The sequence below is a fragment of the Anas acuta genome, chromosome 2, assembly GCF_963932015.1.
Source record: "Anas acuta chromosome 2, bAnaAcu1.1, whole genome shotgun sequence".
Lineage (NCBI taxonomy): Eukaryota > Metazoa > Chordata > Aves > Anseriformes > Anatidae > Anas > Anas acuta.
Genome location: NC_088980.1, coordinates 108,717,703 through 108,729,182, shown reverse-complemented (window position 1 = coordinate 108,729,182; position 11,480 = coordinate 108,717,703). Strand labels below are relative to the sequence as shown.

The 11,480-nt window shown below is 36.0% G+C and overlaps 1 protein-coding gene across 1 annotated transcript in view; it reads right to left on the bottom strand.

Annotated features, from left to right (window-relative positions):
* Positions 1-439: 439 nt before the first annotated feature.
* Positions 440-11,480, bottom strand: part of VAPA (VAMP associated protein A) — a 29,731-nt gene continuing 18,690 nt past the window's right edge. Inside the window, exons 3-6 of the mRNA XM_068671644.1 lie at positions 8,527-8,630; positions 6,792-6,872; positions 3,186-3,362; positions 440-2,226 (exon numbers count right to left, since the gene is read on the bottom strand). Of these exons, the coding sequence (XP_068527745.1) occupies positions 2,068-2,226; positions 3,186-3,362; positions 6,792-6,872; positions 8,527-8,630 (521 nt within the window). The 3' untranslated portion in view covers positions 440-2,067. The remainder of the gene's footprint in view (positions 2,227-3,185; positions 3,363-6,791; positions 6,873-8,526; positions 8,631-11,480) is intronic.

Genomic DNA, 11,480 nt, shown 5'->3' with positions numbered 1-11,480 from the left:
TGCTGTAAACATTTTAAGATCTTCCAGGGGATATTTTTTTTTTCCTTCAGTGCAGGATTAGCTGCTCTGTCTCAAGCAAACTACATCCTGCACACTTATTGCCTTCATTATTTTCCACATAATCACTTTGGAACAGGCTATGGAAGTTTGATGCGTTAATGTTCTGTTCGAGAAAAAATTGGGAGAATTACACCATTCTGAACCAGCGGAACCAAAATAATCAGGACCTTAACAGAACGTTTCCAGTCACTGGGATGGAAGGCAACTTGAATGCAGACACTGGAACAAGTAATTGGAAACACCTGTGCTCGCATGCTTAAGTGAAAATAAGCAGGTTTTTTTGTATTTTCTTCATCTTCCTTGCACATATGCAAAATTTTATAAAAAGTTTATCACAGAGAACAATAACAGAACATGATGTAATTATAGTTTTCTTTAAAAAAAAAATCACTAGAAATCAAAGGCAACCAAGATAATGTACATCTTCTCTAGAACATTTTTCTCATCTACACAACGTGTGCATATACCAAGGTCTAACATACTTAGCTGCACCACATCAAGTCAAGCTGTCCAAAAGCTTACACAATTTCACTTACAGGAGTATATCCCTTCCATAATTTTTCAGTTTACAAGTAATTCCCTGTATTGGATTAAGCTTAGTCAAAAGTACAGATAATATTTTGTTCCATTACTACTGTTTGTTTTTATGATATTCAGAGATGAGGCAAGACATGAGATTAAGTGCAGGGAAGCATTTTAGACCCCCAAAAACGCATTCATTGAAACTTAGCTATATATATGGTTAACACAGGTAGGTCTGCCAAGAGCTGCATAAAAATGACTTTCATTTTCAACACGTGAGCAACTAAGACTCACTCAGCAAATATCAACTCTTCCGCATCATGGAATTCATTATGGGTGTCTCAATCATCCAAATCGCGTTTTTGAGCATCGGCTAAAACGGAACTACAAAACATAATTTGGTATATGTGAATTAAGTACCTTTATGGAAATCAAAGGAGAAAAATGTTGACTCTTGGAAGACACCCAAAAGATCCAAAGATGGAACAAAAGGTTGATTATTACACTTCCGCACAATGCAAGCTAATTCTTAATATATCGAAAACATTCAAGTCTGGTATTTGTACCTGCTGGATATCCAAATTATTCTGTCCCAAAACAAGTTTGACAATTATCCCCTCTATAGCTGAAAGCAGCCAGAAAACAGTTCTTTTTTTTTTTAAACAAACAGAATGGAACCCCCCCTTTTTTTTTTTTTTCTTCCTCCAAGCTTCAATAACAACAGTCTAAGCCAGAGACTTATGCAAATAAACTTCAAAATAGCCATTTGTTACAAGCAGCAAATTGCCATGAACAATGAACTTGTTAGGAATCCCTTCTAAAAGTACGACACACACAAACAGGCTACCCAGCAGAAAATCTGTTAACAATTTTATTTCTTTTGTAATGTTAAATATTATGGGACAGGATTGTAAGGATGAAGAACTCTCAACAATGCCTCATGAGGGATAAGAAAGAAATTCTGCCATGGTATTAGCAAAGTAATGTAAGGAGAAAATTTACACAGTAAGAGGCACCATTTCCCCCAGAATACCTCTTGTCATATTCCTGAATGAGTGGGATTAGCAATCTAATAAATCATTTTTTCAAGAGGTAACAGCAACAGATAAAATTTTTAAGGATTATTAAAATAACATTTACAAGACTCTGAACAATTTTTGAACTCTTATTAAAACCACAGAAAGAAAGAACAATTCTTTATTTATGAATTTTCATAAAGGACTGACTGTGCAACTGACACTTGCTATTGATGACTTAATGTACAATTTTGTCCAGTAGCCGAACAGTTTGTCTTTTTAGATTGTGTTTTCTAACCGTGCGAGATCATTAAAGGCAAAGCCTGTTACGATGCTGTACACAAAAATGGTCACTTGGGCCATACTACCAATGAAGTGGTAGGTAAACAAATCTTTTTTTTCTGGCCAAGAAAAAAAAAAAAAAAAAAGAAGCTGCATTTTGCATGCATGCTTCTCTCACTCATTCTTTCTACAAGATGAATTTCCCTAGAAAGAATCCAATGAAGATGGCTGCAATTACAACAAGAAGTGATGGAAGAGAATTAGAGCCATTATCTCTGAGAGCCAAAGCTGTGGGTGATCCAGATTTATCCGAGTGTGCTACCTTTCTGAGCCTCAAGCCTTCATCCTGAAGGGGGGAGAAAAACAAAAACACAGATGGAAGAAAATTATGAAGACATCTTCTTTACAATTACATAAAACCTAACTCAAAAGCCAAATCTACTGGTGAACATTTCAATAAAGAAAATAATTTGAAAAATAATATTATATCATACCAAAAGCCAGGATCTGAACACAGCAAACCAGAACATTTTGAATAAGGATAGGCAATCCAGTGCTTTGCTTAAGATTTTGAAAAGATGGACTCTGAAGTATCCATCTTTTGCTTACTATGTAAGAATTAAACAGCAGTAATTCCTTATTGTTAAGGAGAATCATCTTCTGTTTGTCTTATTTTTCCAAATAGTCCCATATCAGCAGTTACAGGTGTAGAAACATCATTATTTATGAGTTCTTTAAAAGGCTACTGCTGCCAATGAATTTTTTAGATACCCAAAAGCAAACAGACAGAACAGTCATGTAAGAACCACTTATCAATTAGTTACAGATTATTGAAAGGGTACCTTTCCATAAAGGTACTACAAAGTATTGTTTGCTTACCTCCTCTGGCCAACCAATTGTCCTTGTTCACTAACAATGCGCAACAGAGTTACCATTTTGGATCTCGTTTACTCATTCTTAAGAATGAATAATAATATGCTTTTATTTAAAATTCATTATTAAATCTAAATTAAGAGATACAGAAAGTAACTAAAACCACCTTCAATGAGCCTATATTTACTGCATTTCTTTGAAGAAAATGGTGTAGCTTCCGTATCTCATCCATGACAATCCCAAAGACCCAACAACTGAGAAGTATAAAATACACAGTGAACAGGACAGTAAAATTACATCGCGAATCAATCTTGACATCCCAACAACTGCAGCTACTTTCTGAAACACGCATTTCTAAGCCTAATCACAAGCCAGACTTTTCACTCGAGAAGAGCGAAGCCACTTCAACGCAAACATGGAAGCAAAACTTACTCTCAGGTGCCGATTTTCTTCCGACAGCTTCATAACCTCTGCTTGAAGTCGTTTGCACTCCTCCACTAGCTTCCTTGTTTCAGTATCGTTAAGTGAAACACTATGTGGTTTTGGCATCGGTCCATCCTGCTTAGATGCATTCTGTACTGGAGCGGGTTTGCTTGCATCTATATCATTCTACAAATATTAAGAACGACTTGAGAATTTTACTTATCTAGAGAAAAATTACCCACAGCTTAAAATTGGAACAACCCAGCTATTAATATAGTTCTATTGAGTCTATACTTAAAATGATCTGAATAAAAGACTTTTTTACTGGTTCAATTCCAGTTAGCACAAGTATTGGAAAGCAAGACAAGACTGAACTTTTTACATCTGGTACTAAATGCCACTGGGACAAAAACAAATACTTCAGCTGCTTCACACCGACCCAGTAGGCATGCAAAAGATGGCATAAGATACATCACGCAGCATTTGAACTTGACAGAAAAAAAATAAGCAGAAAAGGACATGCAGGAACAGCACAAAGCTGCGCTGAGGTTCAGATTACACACTGGGAAAAACTTCTTTACTGTGAAGGTGGTTAAACACTGACACAGGCTTCTTATCAACATGGTTGATGCCCTGTGCCTGTCAGTGATCAAGAGCCATGTGGACTATGCCCTCAGTAATATGCTTTAACTTTTGGTTAGCCCTAAGTGCTCAAGCAGTTGGCCTACACGATGCTTGAAGAATTAGTCCAGTTGGAAGGACCTATCTTATTCAAAAAGGAAACAATTAAAGCTGCAATAGTAAGAACAAAGTAGAAAGAAAACAGGTTGTATTACAACTAACATAATGTATGGCTGAGATATTTTGCATTTTGAGAACCTCTTACTAGAGAGAAATTCAAGTTTTGTGCAAACATGGCATCTAAGTTTCAGAGCATCTCTGCAATATGCAATACTAATTTTGGACACAAGTAAAGAGTAGCACAAAAAGCTGCCAGAAAGCCATAAATAAAAATAAAAATATAGTTCCCACAGCTCTGCTCAAGACAGACAGTGATCTTCAGTAGTCAGTAACAACAGAATGGATTCAACTGTATAGCTCAGGTTACCATTCACAAAAAAACACCATTCCCATGGCAGTACATTCAAGCTTCTCTATTTTTACTTGATTGGCTATACAGCTATGTCACTTAGACCACCACTGCACTGCATGTGAAGCAGCCCACTCTGAATATAACAGAAAACCTAGTAAAAAGTAACGTATCTATGTACAAACAAAACAACTTAAAAAAAATCTGATTTCCAAGATTCTCTTTAGTTCCTATACAAACAGCAATTATTCGGGCTACAGCATCTACTTTCATTTTACACCTTTTGCAATGCAAAATGCCAAATCCTGCTATTCTACACAGGTAATCCTAACTAGATTTAGAAAGACCAGCATACTTGTATCACGAGTAAACAGAGAAAGATGTATCGCTTTTTTCTCTGGCTCACTAGCTAAACTGAACTCCTTTAGCAGTACTGAAACATCAATAGAGACCTAAGACTTATCTCCCTGGAGCAAACCTCCTTTGCTGCCTGACCTCAGTGACTGGTTCCTTCATGTCTATCTTCTGGCTATGACTTGTAGGCATCTGAAGAAAGAGGTTGCTGACTGAAGTACTTGCATCCTGAGGTGGTATGTGAGCCTTGCCCTCAGGTCTTGGCACATTTCTCATTGCAAGGCTTAAGTGAGTGACTAAATCAACTCCTAAAGCATTAGGTTTTGCAACCCCATGCTGCTACTCAGAAAAATATAAAGATTAGGTACAGTCAACACTATAAAGGTATTAAAGAAAATATAAAAGGAGTTAGTTCTGTAAGAAAGCATTACATTTCTCTCACATTTTACTGTAAAACTAAAAGCAAGTGTGATTTTCTTATATCTAGAATGTAATTTAGTAAGAGGGTAAGAAACACGGAAGGTAGCCAGCTAAGTACCTTGATAATTAATGCTTAAAATTTACAGTTTTAGCATTTCACATACACAGGCAGCTGAATAAAAGCCTGCATCTCAAATTAATCTGTACCAAAAAAAAAAAAAAAAAGACCATTATACTGACCGTATTACCCTCACATTACACTCCAAAAACTGTATTAGAAGAATGGTTGCAAATACAACTATTAGCCAGCCAGCAGACTTCATGAAGATCCTTTATGCATACAAATTATGAGATTTTACATGCATGGATTCATGCTGCTTCCACCCAACACACCTTACAGACTGCACAGTTAAAAAAGCCAAAGCCACAAAGTGAATAAGGTTGTTTATAGAAATCCTGCATTAGCACTCTAATTCACAATGCTAAAAGTAGCACCAAAAAAATAAAAGGTAAATAAAGAAGAATGTACAGTATTAAGATTCAATAATCAGAAGAATGAGGGTAAAATGTGTAACGTGTAAGAATTTCAGCCATATTCCACAAAGCTTCAGGACAACAGACAGTTAGCTATTATTCCAAACACCAGGCAACATAAAAACAGACATCTTCAGTCCATATACAATGAAATTGTCATCTCCTACACAAATGGAATTGATTTTGTTTGAAGTCAGAAGCATGAAAGAGCTAATGGGATTTTTTAATTTTTTGGTCTGATTACCTGTCTGTACCACTACCTTAAAAGATGCATTTAGGATTCCCAGCGCATGTATTAATTTCCAATCAGTACTTCCTTTTCTCATTCAGCTGAATTAGAAAGAGAATTTTTAAAACTGAAAAGCACTTCATACTTTAAAAAGCAAATGATCCAATTTGCTTTTCCCTGTATGTGGTACTGAAGACTCTGCTTTTATCTGACAGCATTATAATGCTAAAGCAAATCAGTAATATGAATAATGAAAGGACAATATTTTTTGGCAATAGTTCAAACTATTTGAAATGAAGCTAGCATGGCAATTATAAGGTAAAGGACAACGCTGACTTGTTTGTGCTGCAACACAGAAGCCATGCATACTGCACATCAGCATTCATACTGAAATAAAATATAAATCACCCCATACATCATTATGCATATCGACAACGGTGTAATTTGGAGTTGTTTCTCTCCATAATTGCCAAACTAGTAGTAGAAGCAGTAAATAAAAACTGTATTAAAAATAATTTTGTCAAATGCTTAAATCTGCCTTCTACTTGAAGATTCATCTCAGCTGATTCTCAGACACCATAGTTAAGACTTACCTCACCTTACTTCAGCCTTCTAGATAACCTGTACCTAAAACTAGTTTCCATAAAAGGCAGAAAGACAGGAAAGGCAAACCTAGAGGTACAAATTCTAAGCATGCACCTTTGCCATGTACTAGAAGTAGGGAGCTCAGCTGCATGAACCGATAGCATAGCACATATGAATGGCTACAAGAGGCAGCCATCAAACAATGTTTTCACGTGAATATCAGGGCCCAGTGAAAACATGTGCCTGAAGAGTTATATACCAAACACCTCTCCCATCCATTTAACCAGGTTTAAACTCTAAAGATCCACTTAACCATCAAATCAAACATTCTAAAAAGTTGAAAACAAATTTCTGTAAGATCATAAGTCAGTGTATGACAGTTTCTTACTCTTTTCTTACTTACCAGTTTATCATTTTCGTTGGGCATTTCAAACACACATCTCAATTTGGAGTCCATTAGCTCATCGGGCTTTGCTTCTTTCCACTAAAACAATTAATATAGTTACTTAACGAGCCAGTCGTGCAAAGATATGAATAGTTCAAAACCTTGTTCTTAGAACTTCCCTATAGCTTCTACAAAGCTGAATGCTGTTCTTGTCCTAGCTGCAATTTTCAGACTTGCTTTTGAACAACAGTTCTGTCCACTTTAGATTACTCTCCAAGTAACGAGAGGCAGAGATGGTTTAACTTAAGTCTGGAAACGGAATCAAGTGAACTGAATGCCAGGATGGATCCAGAAGTTTGTAGGGCACAACAGGTGGGACAGCAGAGTGGTTTCCTTAACACAATCAGGAACAAAAGTACCACCTGAGTTGGCCTAACAAAGCCATACCGCTGCTTGGTAAATGTTCTCATGTCCTATTTCAGAAGCATCAATTTTAAACAAAAGAATGAAAGACACATTTATTGATTCTATACTTAACTCCAGAGTAAATTCCTTTTTATTTTTTTTTCCTCCAGTGGCTATAATTGTGCAGTAACTTGTAACTACAATTACTGATTTTCTGCAAGATTTGTTTCTCAGTATTCTATACTTTTAACAACCAAGAAAGCTGTTATTTTCAAGGTATTTCTAAAGTGGATTTTTATATCCTCCCCAAATAGTTACGCTTCGCTTACCACACATAACCAAGAGCTACCAGCACATATTAAGAAAAAGTAAACCAGACCAACAAGAGGGATGTTATCTTTGTAGCTACACATCTCAAAAGCTTAAAATTTTTTCCACTGTTTCCAGTGGAAAGAGATGCCATAATAATCTTTGCCTTCACATGTAAGGGAAGAGAGCCTAAGCCATCAGAGGTCTAGTGAATTTCAGTAATTTATAAAATATGGATAAAAAGTTTTGTTTGTCCTCCTCTACCTTGAGTGAACACTGAACCACGTGATTAACCATATGAACTCGGGCGTCCTTAGAACAGTTTCTAGAGACAGAAGCCCTGCATCATACCCCTGGACCCTAATAAAAATGCTAATGGGAACCCACGTATACCCTGAAGGGCATGTGCTGACTGAAGACTTCTCTTCCAATTGCTTGTAATGTCAGAGAAAGGTGTCCTTACTTCTGAACTAAAATGCACAAACCTAATTCTCTTCTTCCTGGATCTTTCGTCAGACCAGTCCAACTCAAGAATTGAACCTACAACCTGTTCTATTAAAAAATAAAATCTATCATGTGTGCTGTGTTTAGCCACTTGGTATCTCAAAGAGAGACAGTGTAGTCTTGCAAATGTTTCAATTCCTTAGAATACTATTCAACTTTTTAGACCTAATGGGTCTATTTCATACAACTTCAGGCTTGCTGCTTCCATATACTGGACTCCCTCATATAAAACCTGTTTCTTCAGTTCCAATAAACTGCTTATCACATACAACAGGACCATGCTTTAGCACTGAAGTGACTTTAGCTTTGATATAGTACTACTTCTATTCAATCAGTCCACTAGACAGGTTCCAAGAACTGAGCTTGTATTTAATATTAAAAACCCAGAATCACTTACGGAAGACATTTGTTCAGAGAAAATCCAGAACTTCTCCAAAAAAAAATAATTTAAAAAACGTGATTCACTTAAGACTGAATTTTTAAATTAATAAACAAATACAAACTACAACAGTTATTCTACCCCTGTTTTACTTACCACTGCCTCCATATCTGAAATATTTGATGGTGCGTAGATCGTTTGTACCATAAACTTGTGTTTACTCTTCTCATTTGGGTCATAGTCAAAAGGTTGCAGCATTACTATACAAAAGAATAAAAAAGAAATCCGTGATCCTCCAGCTAATCACTGTAATAAACATGCCATATGCTTTCGGTTCGCTTCTCAGTGAACAGACACTGAAAGTTAAAACATGAAGGCAGTGTTGAAAATAGGGCAGATGTAAGATGTTTCCTTTCATTACTTGCTACAGTGTATAACCATTAAAAAACTTAAGTTTTTCAGAGTCTAGCATAGCTTAAAAGATTATTTCTGCAATTACTATAGCTAGAAGACATTTAATATACAAGTGAGAACAAACATATCCTGACTTTTCTGTGGAATAGATAAATTTTGCGATTAAGTAAATGCAAACATAGAAGAACGATGGTATACATTATGACATTTACTCAAGGGAAAGAAAAAAAAACTTACATTAGACAGACCACCAGTAGGGCAAGCTCAACTGACTAAATTGTATTAATCTAAGCTGGGAGCAAGACTACTAAAATACTTAACTCAAACCACAATTACTACAGGAGGTAAAGCTGCCTAGGGCTTTAATAATGCATCATTAGAACACTTTCAAATTCAGCTCTTGTAAGATTTATAGTGATTACTTACGGAATAACTACGTAACACATTTTATTCAGGTTTTGACATTGTTAAACTTAAGTCCAGTCTAACAGCTAATGTTTGCCCAAAAGCACTCCAAAATCCAACTATGGATTTCAATTCTACAACAAGTTTTGGTCCTCCACTACATTTTATGAGTGGACAAAGAGGGATGGGATTCAAAATCATGTTTGATGTAAAGGCAGTTTTAAGTGACACATTAAAATTAAATACATAATACCCTCTTTGTATTTTATCTGATGCGTTTTATCCCCACATTGTCAGCCTTCAACATACTCTAATGCAGATTTTAAAAAACTTCCTGAATGAAACCAGATGCTTCTGACACAACATAGTTTGTGCTACAAGTACCAGAACTAGAATATGCAAGCAGTAGAGGGTACTTTTGTGACAAGACAGTTTCTGAATGAGAAGTCTTTTTACTGCACTCTTAGCTTTCCAAATTTGATAATTCAACTGGTCAAGTTGAACTCATGTTTTCAAAGTTATTAATTTGAAGTGTACATAAATTGGAAAAATGAATTACATCAGTAACAGTTCTCATTATCTCCATTATTACTACAACACTACAATATTTTTAAAAGAACACTTCAATTACAGAAGCACAGCACCTCCATCCATCCAAACTGTATAAAGCCATCAGGAGGTTGAGGTGTTTGTTGTTGTTGCTGTTTAAAAAACAGCCCAGAGTGGTTGTCAGCTCATTGTAGTATCATTATTTTGTGTGGGATTTCTTTAGTTCGAAGTGACTGAAAAGAGAACGTCTATAATACCGTCCAGGAGAGTAAAGCAGGGGTATAGTATAAGGATTTGCAGAAATACCTGAATACACAAGGGTTGATAATAGTAGTGCTGGAGGACTAACTGAAATAGACAGAAGGATACATAACCAGCAGAGTCTACCTCCATCCTACTTCCATGGAATAGACCGTAAAATAAACCGTCACTTTAGCCTCCTTGCTCACATTTCATCCTGGAGATAATTAGTTGACTCACTCCTGCTGGGAGTCCCGGATAACAGAAGTTATATACACGCATACACACGTGTACACACTTGCAACTCTACCAGAGAACAAGGACTCAGAGTAAATTGTAGAGATAAATTATTTGACTTGTCTCCCACAGGAAGTGGATTCCACTTTAGAGCATCGTTATATAAAAAGAAAAGAGAAACTTAAGTAATTCCAGATAAAGATTAAAAATGTGAATTACATTTATGGAGTCCTATCACCAGGAATCCGTATAGTCACCTATTTTACAGCAATGAAGAAACTAAAGCAGAAATATTTATTTACCTAGGAAAACACACTGTACGCTCTGAATAAGTTTCCCATGTAATTCTAAAAAAGTTCCGTCTGTAGACTTCAATATTTTTACTATGTCCAACAATTCAGTTTTATTTTCCTCAATTCTGAATCTTTACTGGATGTATAGCTCAACATCCCCGCTTTCACACAGTGCAAGTTCTTCACAATAGAACTGAACTGCATTAGTTTATAAACTGGTAAGTGCAGTATCAAAATTATTAACTTGGCCTCTCCAAATTCATCGGTACTTATGAAAAAGTTACTACTAAATTTAATTATACTGCAACCTAATTTTAGAGCTTATGTATTAGTTACATGTTGCAGATGTTTGCTGCAGAATAGTTATCCAATGTTTTTCCTCCTTTAATGCTGCATAGGGTATAATCAAATGATAATTAAATAATCTAGCATTCTATCTAGCAATCTGAATCAGATACATTCCACAAATAAAGCCCGTATAGGAACTGCAATATTTGACATGCTTTCAAACGATCCTACTTGCAAAGGCTTTGAAGTCAGGTTTCTTTAATCGTTGGCCTCACTTAGGTCCAGAATATAAATGATCTAACTAAAGGCTTCTTCCAAACATGGAGCTACAGCAATTTATCTCTAAGAATTGTTCCACCAGCAGACCACAGAAAGAATGCAGTACTTTAGTTTCCCTACGCCAAGGGAACAGATGGAATAGCTTGAAAGACAGCAGAACCAGCTTTCCATCATCTGAGAACTTCCTCCTGTGCTGGCAGAATCCTTGGGTAACTAGTCAAAGAACACCAAGTTATTTAACTACTAGGTAACAGCTGAAAATTTGATTGAATTGAAAAGCAGCAGAGAAAAAGATCAATGAATTCAAAGAGACATTCAAGCTATGTTAGGCTTTAAGTAATCATGGCAAACTCCATGAATATATGAAGCCACTGTTTTCAGCACATTCTCAGAGCCCACGAGCTG